Source organism: Haliotis rufescens, unplaced genomic scaffold, assembly GCF_023055435.1.
Source record: "Haliotis rufescens isolate VD_foot unplaced genomic scaffold, xgHalRufe1.0.p SCAF_1, whole genome shotgun sequence".
In the NCBI taxonomy this organism is placed as follows: domain Eukaryota; kingdom Metazoa; phylum Mollusca; class Gastropoda; order Lepetellida; family Haliotidae; genus Haliotis; species Haliotis rufescens.
Window position 1 is genome coordinate 90051390 of NW_025963779.1, and position 12407 is coordinate 90063796.

The following is a 12407-nucleotide window of genomic DNA, read 5'->3' on the forward strand; positions in this document are numbered from 1 at the left end:
CGGCATTAGTCCGGACTAGTACAAGCAGCCGCGAGCACGCACGCCGCTATGTAAGTACAATAATCTAGAAAGCGACGTTACACCCCATTTCATCTCACCTCGCCTAAAGAATTCATCCCGTCAAGAAAGCTTCTGCTTCCGGCTGACGTGGAGATTGAATAAACTGCCAAAATTTTCTTGAGAGAATCTTGAGAGAAAGTTGAATTGTATCCTACTTCTCGTGACCAGGTATAATCTTTTTCTGCTCTCAGATTGTTTAAATCCTTTGACGTCTGTATGAACTCTTCCCTTCATGAACAAATCTTCTCATTAAGACAGGACTGAGACTCTGCTCTGTTCGAATTGAGCTGTTCCAACATGGCGTCTAGCTTGGCTTCTGTATTCGTTTTGAAGAAGCAAGTGTGAGGCCGTGCCTGCACAGTAAGTGAGAGAGAACAATTCAAAATTGTACAACCCCTTGTATACTGCCTTTATCACGCCACCTAGGGGCACATAATCACCTTGCTTCTTGGCATACCGCTAGGAGAAAACAATTTCTATCTTATTTATTCTTCAAAAGACATACATGCTATATAATTTTCATGAGTGTTTTCTTTTCATCAGAAAATAAAAAGTATTGTAAAATGTAGTACTTATTTTGTGGAGTTTAGCTTGTAAGAAATATACATACATGTATTTAGTTTATATATATAGTTTAGATGTTTAGTTTAGGTGTTGATATTTAATAGAACAAAGTGCATATATGCTATATTCTGACATAAACAATAGGCTTTGAAAATATTGGACACTTTAAAACAATTTCCAGGTGAGTTTCGCGGTCAGGGTCCGGGTCAGGGTCTGTCCTGGCGGGGGATGTGAGAATGTCATGCTGGTTTGCGAACATCTGGTATTATCGCTGTTGTATAGTGATTCATAAATAGATGTACCATGTAGTCGGAATCCTCGATTGGTAGATTATTTCTCATGAATATAGAAAGGGTTTTGTCGCTTTTATTCCTTTGAATCATTACGATGTGACAAGCGATTTCAGAAATTTATTACTTTGTTTGACAGACGCGTATCAGTTTTGTTTGCGAAGGCCACAACATACTGACTACTGACGTTCGTTGGAGGCACTGTCTTGATCTCGTTATGCACTGAACATTAACTACCGGGCTAAAGAAACCCTGGAAAATTGGATGCGACGAAACAACTACGATCGTTATTAAAACGTTACCTGAAACACTGCAAACTTAAGGTCAAAACACAACAATGATACCAGTATCAGATACACCACCATCGAAAAACGAGTTTGTTTGTTACAGTTTAAGCCATCATTAAACAATGGTGTATACTTTCCTTTGCCCGACAGTTTTAGTAATTTACGGTAACCTATTCCCAGCTAAATATTTTTTCATGGATGTTTTCATTCATTTTTTCATGGATTCGTGACAGCTTTCTTCATATGATAAAAGAGATAAACTATCTGTGACGAAAACACATACCCACTGTTAATTCCCACTATACGTGGAACACTACTCACATTTAAAAAAGGATGAACTATTACAGACACACTTGCATTTATTCTCCGAATGTGTACACGTGCATGCAGGCTACAAGACAAAGCAGCAGGACATCACACTGCCACGATTTGAAATAAACTTTATGTTATTCTATCCTCAGGGAGCCATTTAATACCTGTGCGTATATGAAAAAACTACATGAGAAGAAATACAATATACAACAACACGCAAAAACAACAAGTACATGTTTGACAAATGGTATATGTGGCCATCTGTTATAAGGCGTCATATTCCCATGTTTTAGTGTGAACAATTGACTTGCCTTTACTAACGTCACATAAATACTTTATACCAAGCGGTATAGTCTAGGGGAATTCATACTTGGTTCTCTGCGAAACAAATCCGATATTTAAACTATGTTAACAGCCAATTAATAATATTACTCATGAGAAGTGAGGTTCTATTAGAATACGTTCCCACACTTAATTGCTTCTGATGAGGCGACTAAATTGGATCGGGTGGCCAGGCTCGATGACATGGCGGTTGGACGTCTCATCCTACCCCGGCTGTGTGGAACGATGTTCATTATGTTGTTGAGGGCAACGTAAAAAATCAAATAATTTGTACCAAACATTCTGTGCATGAGTTTATTCGACAAATGGGAATACTCGTTTCTCTGTGAAAGGAAAGTCCTTACTTTGAACTAGATTGGCTACTTTTTGCTTGTGGGTGCAGGTGCTAAAACGATCTCTTGCTTGTTTTAAGGATCGACTAAACTGGATCGGATGGTCGCGTCCGACGGCTGAAAGCGTGTCATCCTATCCTGACTACATGTGACGTGGTTCATAATGCCAACAACACAAGATTTATGTAACGTTTATGGATATAAAAACATGTTTTTCTATCGTTTATACTTGAAATGGTATGTCTAGTCCATACTTAATGACAGCAAGCGGAAATACAGCAGCCAAACCTCTGAATGCAGTGCAAACCAACAAACAAACAGACAAAATAATACCATATCTAACCATTGAGTATTAAACAAAGGTAAAGACTAAATGATGTATTGAAAGTTGGGATCTCCGTGTGTGCGCATCCCCGCCTATCAGTTGTTCTTGTAGACTGTTGATACTGCGGTTTGCACGCTGGAGGATGCATGACTCTCTGACCTCCTGTCCTGAAGGAACTTGCAGCCCAGGATCTGGCCAAGTCGACGTCTGAAGGCTCGGCTGCACATGACATACATGAAGAAGTTGATGGAGTAGTTGATCTGCTCCATCACCTGCAACAAGACACGGATGCCTGAAGCATTCTCTGTGACAACGTCTCAGACTGACACCGTTTTCGAAAGTCGAAATGTATAAGGTAGAAGAGAGCGTTCCGAAATAATTAGGGGCGGTCGGGTAGCCTAGTGGTTAAAGCATTCGCTGGTCACGCCGGAGAGTCGCCGTCAATACTTTTAGTAACTGCAGTAGGGTTGCACTAGACGCCCGAAAGCAGTTACGACAACAGTCAATGTCGTTATATTTTTCTATCTCTCCCCCGCTGTCATAAAATTCATTTCATACTGCGACTACACTATTGTTTCACTATAAGGTATCCCGATGGTATTTTTTATTATTATTTCTGGAATGTCTTGCATTTGGTATAAAACGAGGGACTTGTCACTCAGCCAGACCCTAAAACTGTTCATGGTTATATCATGTTCACTATTCTTCCAACCAAATTTCCGCCGATCTTCACAAGATCGTTTACTTTTATCAGGGATAGGAATCTTGACATTGTTTACATGCAGGGATAGGTCCCGCAAAGATCCGTTGAAGAATAGGTCTTCAGCAACCCATGCTTGCTGTAAAAGGCGACTATACTCGTCGTAAGAGGCGACTTACGTGATCGGTTTCGCTATATTGTAATCTTTACGACTGAGTAAATATGGTACAAGAATTTGTTGTCGCAGTCTCACAACTAAATTGTATGGCCGTTTCTTCACAGCGCACATAAACGTCCTGTCTACATCAACAAATATATAAACTCTCTGTACTATGAAAATGAATACAAACATAAGAAACCACGTGAAATAATTGATCGGTTGTTGGTTGGTTTGTTGTTTAACGCCGCACTCAGCAATATTCCAGCTATATGACGGCGGTCTGGAAATAATCGAGTCTTGACCAGGCAATCCAGTGATTGACATCATAAGCATCGATCCACGCAATTGGGATTGATGACATGCATCAACCAAGTCAGCGAGCCTGACCACCCGATCCCGTTAGTCGCCTCCTACGACAAACATAGTCACCTGTTACGGCAAGCATGGGTTGCTGAAGATCTATTCTACATGTTAAACATCTGAGAAGCTTAGGAACACCGACACATGTGGGTCCATTCTCGGTGTCCACCTAAGCTGTAACAGCTAAATGCGGCAAAACCCCACTTATTCACAAATTGTCGGGACATGAACATTTGTCTTCGCTTTAACCACAAGGCGACCGCACTACACCATCACGAATAGTAGACCACATCCGAGTTTAGTGACTTTGGTTTGGTTTAACCCCACCTGCAACGGCATTTCAGTTATCTACGGTTCGATGTGAGAGAAAAGTCCGAAATCATGTGGGTTTTGGAGAAACCCACGAGCACAGGTATGGTGCTGACAAACCGAGAAACATAATCAGGGCGAATCTGTGATTCGAACCCGCAACGATAGGTTTGTTGTATGTCCATTCAGAGCGCATTGCGGTTCCTTAAACGACTAGGCCAATAGTACCCACAACACCTTTAGATTATTTGAATATTATACATCATTGAAGCAAAACAAGTTTTGAAACAAATTAATGCTCTCGTCAGATCTCGAAATAATATGGCTTAATATATACTGAACCGCAAAAGAAACGTCACCATGGGTAGATATATGAGAACCCTTATTTGTCCAAACACTGTAAGCATACTTTGAGACATATCAAAAAGATGAAATTTGGCAAAACTGGTCATTGAGGTTGAAATTAAAGTGTCAGATGTTCTTAAACACAACTCTAGTCTCTGAGAAAATGGCATCACAAGTCAATATCTCGTGTGTTCGCCATGTGCATTGATGACTGCCGTGCCACGTCGATACATGGAATGGATGCGGCGGTTGATGAAGGCCATAGGCAATTGAGCCCACACTCTGAGGAACGCCTGACGCAGTTCAGCTGCAGTTGTCGGCCTTGGTCGGACGTCATTCAGCCGTCTTTGAATCTCGTCCCACAGGTGCTCAATGGGATTTAAATCGGGACTGAGGGCAGGCCACTGCATGGTTCTGATGCCATTATGCTGGAGGAAGTCTCTTGTTGCTCTCGCAGCGTGGGCACGGGCGTCATCATGCTGAAACTCGTGGTTGCGGCGACGTGCCAAATAAGGTATGGCGTGTGGTCTCAAAAGTTGATCACTGTACCGAGCTTCTGTGACACCATTGCCTCTCCTTGGACCGATGTTCTGGAAGACCAAAGGGCCGACACTCTGTGCAAGACCAATTCCACCCCACACCATGATGCTCGGATCACCCCAAGAGCCTCTCTCAACAACACAAGCATCCGAATAACGTTCCCAACGGCGTCGCCAGACTCTCTCTCTGCCATCTGCTGTTGAGATACAGTAACGGCTCTCGTCTGAGAAGAGGACTCTTCTCCACTGCTGGTGGCGCCAATGCTGGTGCAGGCCACTGCATGGTTCTGATGCCATTATGCTGGAGGAAGTCTCTTGTTGCTCTCGCAGCGTGGGCACGGGCGTCATCATGCTGAAACTCGTGGTTGCGACGACGTGCCAAATGAGGTTGGCGTGTGGTCTCAAGACTTGATCAATGTACCGAGCTGCTGTGACACCATTGCCTCTCCCTGGACCGATGTTCTGGAAGACCAAAGGGCCGACACTCTGTGCAAGACCAATTCCACCCCACACCATGATGCTCGGATCACCCCAAGAGCCTCTCTCAACAACACAAGCATCCGAATAACGTTCCGCACGTCGTCGCCAGACTCTCTCTCTGCCATCTGCTGTTGAGATACAGTAACGGCTCTCGTCTGAGAAGAGGACTCTTATCCACTGACGTGGTGTCAGAATGGGTCCTCGGTGTGGCCTGTGACAGTGATGGTGTCTGCTCGTCAATCGACTACGCACGGTGCCCGCACTAATGTGTCGCTGGTGTGTCCCCATGGTCTGAAGACGCTGTCGCACAATCTGATGATCCTGACGTCGGGTGGTGACCCTTGGTCTTCCACTGCGTTGTCGGTCGTGTGTAGTGTTGGTGGTCTGGTACCGTTGCTGAAGCCTGTTTATGGTCCTTGTGTGGACTTGAAATGCATTTGCTACTTGCCGGGCGGTTTATCCAGCTTGCAATCGTCCAAGGGCTTGGTGTCGCTGATTTCTTGTCAATCTTGGCATGTGGTAGCAATTCAATAACGAATGAATGTTATCCGATCTGGGTGGATTTTTATAGGGCAAGAAATGGAGGAACGCATGTGCATTTCAATTTGCACAGAACTCACGTGCATCGTTACCATGGCCGTTGCCGTGACGCGTTTGGGCGATCAGTTTTCTTTACCATCTGCTTTGGTTTTTTTATCATCTAATTTCATTTTTCTGGACAAGGTAATGTTAAATTTTAGAAACTTTGACAAAAATTACCCAGATATTTAATGACAACTTTTCATGCAATGTTACTTGGGTGACGTTATTTTGCGGTTCAGTATAGTTATGATGGAGTGACCTCACTTAAGAGTCTTTTCAAAATGTTGTTTTTAATGTCAACGTACCTGCAGTGTTTCCCGAACCACAACCATCTTAAAATCTGTGCTCTCGAAGAAGTTTACACCGAGTGTAAAGGCAATGTTATGAGCGATCGAGATGGGCGTGACGAGGGTGAAGAAAGCCAAGGTTACTCCTAACAACATGGCGGTCGTCTTGTTAGTCTCGTCTTGCTGAGTGTCCTGCTTGTTTGACATCTTTCTCCTCAGTTTAGAATGTCTCGCCAGCTGGAAACAGATGGCGGGCGTCAGGACAAGCAAGATCGCGCTCGGGACCAGCGAGTAGATGAACGTCCCGAGGATTAGGAACACTCTCGCCATTGCGGCAGTTTCTGGAGTGGCGTAGTTTGGCACACATACCCCATTTACAATTCTCACGGAAAAGGTCCAGAATCCGTTATAAAGGAAAAGGCCAGTATACACCCCTGCTATGCCAATCAGTGCATTTCGTTTTGTGCAGATCAATTTAGTTCGTAGCGGGTACAAGACAGCAACAAACCTCTCGAAACAGACAAAGACTATGAACCAAGAGGAGGACATCTTGCTGGTTTTGTGCATTATGAAAAAAAAGGAACAACCTCCGGAGGACAGGGCTCTGACGTCATACCCGACCCAAACTCTGAAGAACAACCTATTGAAGGGGATGATGCAAGAGAAACAGGTATCGGATAATGCCATGACAATGAGAATTAGGCTGCTAGTCATCGATCTGAACTTCTTCCCAAGCATCACTGCTATGGTGAGACTATTCCCGAATACGCTCAGTATAAAGAAGAGGGGGACTGTTATGATACCAATGTAGTCCGACTCGTTGACCTTCTTCCCATCGCCTCCATGGCCATCGGTGCCATTCAACTGTTCCCTGTCGCATGTAATGTTGTCATCTGCGGTGATCTCTATGATGATGTCTCCCGTCAGACAGATCCGTGTTCTGTTGACGTGGGTGGAGTTGTCGGTACCATTAGGCATCAAAGATGAACTGTTGTCTGTAAGCTCCACGGGTACTATGCACAAGAGGAATGCGATCCCAAGATAGAAGGCCATTTCTGAAACGTTGAAAGGCGAAATTGTATGAAATTACGATTATGCTATGGTAGAACTATAATGCTTTGAAAACTCTAAATTAACGTTTAGTTGAAAATTGGAAACACAGTTTTTTATCATGTTGGGTATCCGTAAGAAATACCATCAGAATGAAGCATTAGCGTTTCAGTTTTGTTTGTTTGTTTGTTGTTTAACGCCGCACACAGCAATATTACAGCTATATGACGGCGGTCTGTAAATGATCGAGTCTGGACCAGACAACCAAGTAATGACATCATGAGCATCGATCCACGCATTTGGGATACGATGACATGCATCAACCAAGTCAGCGAAGCTGACCATCCGATCCCGTTAGTCGCCTCTTACGACTAGCATAGTCGTAATAAACTGAAAGGCAAAAGAAAGTATACCGAGTTGTTGTTTTTTATGTAATTGTAAATTGATGAACTGTTGTTAAATTTGATTACGTCTATTTAACCATCACTCATTCCTGCAACAGTTTGCAAATTGTAATCTGCGGGTGGGTAATTTTGTGTAAAAATAAATTGGTTCACTAAAGACTCGGGTAAGACATGTATTTCAACCACGTGTACCCTACAATGTTTGAAATTTAAATATGGGCCGAAGAGAGCCAGTTTATTGATTTCCAAAGATAACATGTCCAATATACCATCATTATTGGTTTGTTTGTTTGTTTGTTTGTTACTTAACGCCGCTCTCGGCAATATTCCAGCTAAATGACGGCGGTCTGTAAATAATCGAGTCTGGACCAAACAATCCAGTGATAAATGTTTGAATTCATAAATCCTTATCAAAAGGTAATAAACCGCCAGGCAAAAAACGTATACACTTGAAAATTGGATTTGACCAAACAATTAAAAACGTCATCAAACGTTACTAACATTAACAATAACTGTGATACTATCAAGTACATCATCATCGAAAAAACATTTCTTGCTTGTTTGATTTTTAGCCATCATCAAACATGGGTGCTTTCTTTTGTCCGGCAGTGTAAATTTCAAGTACGAATATACTTGAATTTCAAAGGTTGCTTTTAAAAAGAATTTTCACGTTGATATTATACAGGGATTTAGGTTGGAAAACAAAAAACATGAAGTTACGGAACAATAAAACGTTTTAAATTTACATTGGGTCACACTGTCACCGACAATAATCCAAACAAAGAAATTTGACTCTGCACTGATTCGGTGTATTGTTTATATCTACTGTTTGAAACATTCAAGCTAACTCACCTGACTTGCGCTGGGACGTGAAACAACGTTGACCAACTTCCAACCGATGAGTCCTCGGTCTGGCTGTTCAGCAAGGAAGCCCTCTATGTATACGTACTGACGGTTGTATACGTACTGACGGTTGAGGCACATTATATTACGACAATACATTGCTGCTGCTGGCAATATCAATTATGTACTTATCGATATTAATATGTACAGTCGTTGCCATAATAAAAGAAAATATTGTCACGTAGCTTTTCTGATTAAAATTATATTAATCACCGCCATGACGTCTAGCCGCGCCTAATTGATGAGCATTGGGGTACAAACAGAGGTTGATGAGATTATGGTGGAGAAATATTATTGTGTTTTCATTTCTAGAATTGCAACCCTTCATCAGTTTCTCTGTTCTTTTCTTGTACTTTATTTCGTTAGTATCGTGATTAAATATCCTAGTATGTATTATTTTGCATAGAGAGCTGATTCTATGAACAGGATGATAAATGTCTTGCAGTGTATGCATGTGATGCGTAGATATACAAAATAGGTCTGCCACATTTCTAAAAGTATTTACTTAAAATGTCTCTTGGCTGCCCGGACTCCCCGGGTCTTGGTACAGATGCCATTCGCCTGTCAGCGTTTTGCCCATGCAAGTTTTTCATCAAAACAAAACGTTTAAGACCTGAATGCCACGTTGAACAGTATTGCAGTTATATCTCCACTTAATGTGAGAAGAAAATGTTTACCACATTTGTGAAACCAACGACCACTGGCATGGTGCCGAGACAACAAGCATCTAAAATTCGAACCCACGATCCTAGTTTCCTGGGATGCCCACAGGACGCACGTCTACACGCCAATTGGTGGCGCCTTAGACGCCTGGGTCACCATTGGCATCACTATACCGAGCTGACACAAAGTGATACTTAAATACTTGTAAAAGCTGTAGAGACCCAACTGTCACACATGAAAATGCAACCAACATGTCCATGGCAACAATTAGATGCCTACCTGCATATACACCTGGAACGTAATTAGCGAGTGAGTGAATGAATATGCTTTTACGCTGCTTTTAACAATATTCCAGCAATATCACGGCGGGGGACACCAGAAATGGGCTTCACACATTGTACCCATATGGCGAATCGATACGAACCAGCGAACGCCTTAAACACTAGGCTACCCGACCGCCCCTAGGAATTAATTAAGCACCACCAAAATCAAATGATACAAACAAAAATGTTTTGAAAATTGGTAAGTTGTAGCCACACATTGGATATTATGGCACTTTTCCTACACCATACCATTGCCAATACCACTGTCAAAGCGTTTGATGTTGCACGTGCAGCACAATACCCATGTCATGTCTAAAATCGCATACTGGTTGTGAACATTGCACATTTCGCAACACAGGCTTCAGGCTCATTACAAAGCTTCATAAGAAGCATTAAGATGGCAGATTATTGGAACGTAAAACCTGCAGGAATGTCTTTCTGGAAACGTCATCACGTCCAAGTTTCAAGATTCCTGCAGAAATACAGAACATGAGACAGGCCAGCATCGCACGCCACCCAGGAGAAAAGATGAAGCATTATTTAGGCTCGTTAGACGATGTCCATTTGACAACAGTTTTAAGGCACAGTGGCTATTTGACAGAGCGATTTCAACCAGAATCATCAGAAATCGTCTGAAAACGACTGGATACAGAGACAGAATACCAATCAAACGTCCCTTGATATATCTTTTCTGATGACTGTCGATTTCTGTTACACATGGTAGACACGCACGACACGGGGGGCACGCAAATACAGCCATGGCTGCACACAACATTCTTGAGACCCCTCCATTAGGTGGGGGATCGGTAATGGCATGGGGACGTGTTTCATTCACGTAAACTTGACTTGATCACTGCGCAGGGTAATCTGAACGGACCTTGATATCAACATGACATCCTGGGAGCAATTATCCCCCTTTTGACAATCATTGGTCATTAGACCTGTATTCATGGACGATAATGCCAGACTTCACAGATAACGAGCTATTCTGAGATGTTTACTTCAGACAGCCATCGAGACAAGATGTCAATTCAATGGACATCTGTGACACATAACCGTTAGTTCAACATTTACCTGTGCTTGCTGCTGCTTGTAGCGGAATGGACTAGAACACCTCAAAGCCAAGTGCAACGTCTGACACATGGAATGAGGAGGCGTCTGGTGTCACTCGTTCATGATCAGGGTGGCTACACCAAGTATTGACGAGAACTGTGTTACTTGCATCTACCGACATTGATTTAGGATTCCGTTGATACGGACTAATTTGAAGCAGTTCAGAATTTCGTGTGCGACAATAGTAATTCCCATTTGATTTTGGTAAATATAACGTCTTTCTTCAAAATACCAACAATTCAGAGTAAAAGCCATTCAAACCCTTGTTTTCTTCATGACTATGGTTTCAGTAAACATCATTGGATACTGTTATCTCGAACGCAATTTGCACCAGACCGCAAGTAAACTGACTCCTTCATGACAATAAAGGTGATGCTAAGTAAATAAGTTAGATAAGTAAGCAAGACACCATTACAGTAATGAGATTTTAATTACATATTGATTTGACAAGAACCACATTCCTATCTTTGATCGACCGGTTTGCCCCATCGTCATTGTACGAGTAAATGACTGAGACTGGTCTGTGTACATGTTTCATGTTGAACATCAGTATTATTTCCATAACGTTTTATCATATCACGAAATCAATTATGGGTAAAGAATAATTAGATGAGGATTTCCCGGATACTTTTAGTTGGAATATGGGAGTGTCTCGTTTCCAAGAAAATGACCTTGAAAAAACTAAATATAACAGTGCAGTTCAATGTTGGTTTTAATCTCAATTAAATGTAATACATGGTTATACAATGCATGTGTATTACAATATTTACATAGAAACCGAGGAGCAAAAGAAACTTATATCTCTCGGTTGATTTTACAATATGTTTGATTTTTTTAAATTGATATTCTATCCAAAAGTTGAACTGTAGTGGTCCTTAGTCAGCACTCGAAGAATACGTCTACTTGGTTTTATTTGTTAAATATAATCTGTTTATAAACCTTTTTTTAAAAAAAATTGGCACGGCTCCCGTTCATTGGCACGGCTCCCATCAGCCGAAAGCTATGATTTTATCAATTATTAACCTTTGCGTTTCAGTCGTGATGTCTTTGAAGTGATTAGCAACATAAAATCACATACAACTTCTAAAATGCAATCAGAATGCAGTGATTAATATTAAATATTATTTGTCAATATGAAGGCATGATGCGAGGTGTGGAAACACGAGTGAATCAACGTCACTAGCTTTCATAACACACTATCATCAAGGGGGGAATTAATGTAACAATGTCATATAGCGGATTATGTACCGAGGCAATTAGTGTAACAATGTTATATAGCGGATTATCTACCAAGAGAATTAATGTAACAATATCATATAGCGGATTATGTACCGAGGGAATTAATGTAACAATGTCATATAGCGGATTATGTACCGAGGGAATTAATGTAACAATGTCATATAGCGGATTATGTACCGAGGGAATTAATGTAACAATGTCATATAGCGGATTATGTACCGAGGGAATTAATGTAACAATGTCATATAGCGGATTATGTACCGAGGGAATTAATGTAACAATGTCATATAGCGGATTATGTACCGAGGGAAATAATGTAACAATGTCATATAGCGGATTATTTACCGAGGGAAATAATGTAACAATGTCATATAGCGGATTATGTACCGAGGGAATTAATGAGCAACCGTTTCTTAAATTTAATGGATTATATACCGT

At 41.6% G+C, this 12407-nt stretch overlaps 1 protein-coding gene across 1 annotated transcript; it reads right to left on the reverse strand.

Moving 5' to 3' along the window:
- Positions 1–1547: 1547 nt before the first annotated feature.
- Positions 1548–8647, reverse strand: LOC124134256 (galanin receptor type 2-like). Its single transcript, XM_046498981.2, has 3 exons — positions 8581–8647; positions 6293–7329; positions 1548–2784 (listed from the first exon to the last, which is right to left on the reverse strand). Exons 2-3 carry the CDS (start codon positions 7325–7327, stop codon positions 2608–2610), a joined length of 1212 nt encoding a protein of 403 aa, XP_046354937.2. The 5' UTR covers positions 7328–7329; positions 8581–8647; the 3' UTR covers positions 1548–2607.
- Positions 8648–12407: the final 3760 nt, after the last annotated feature.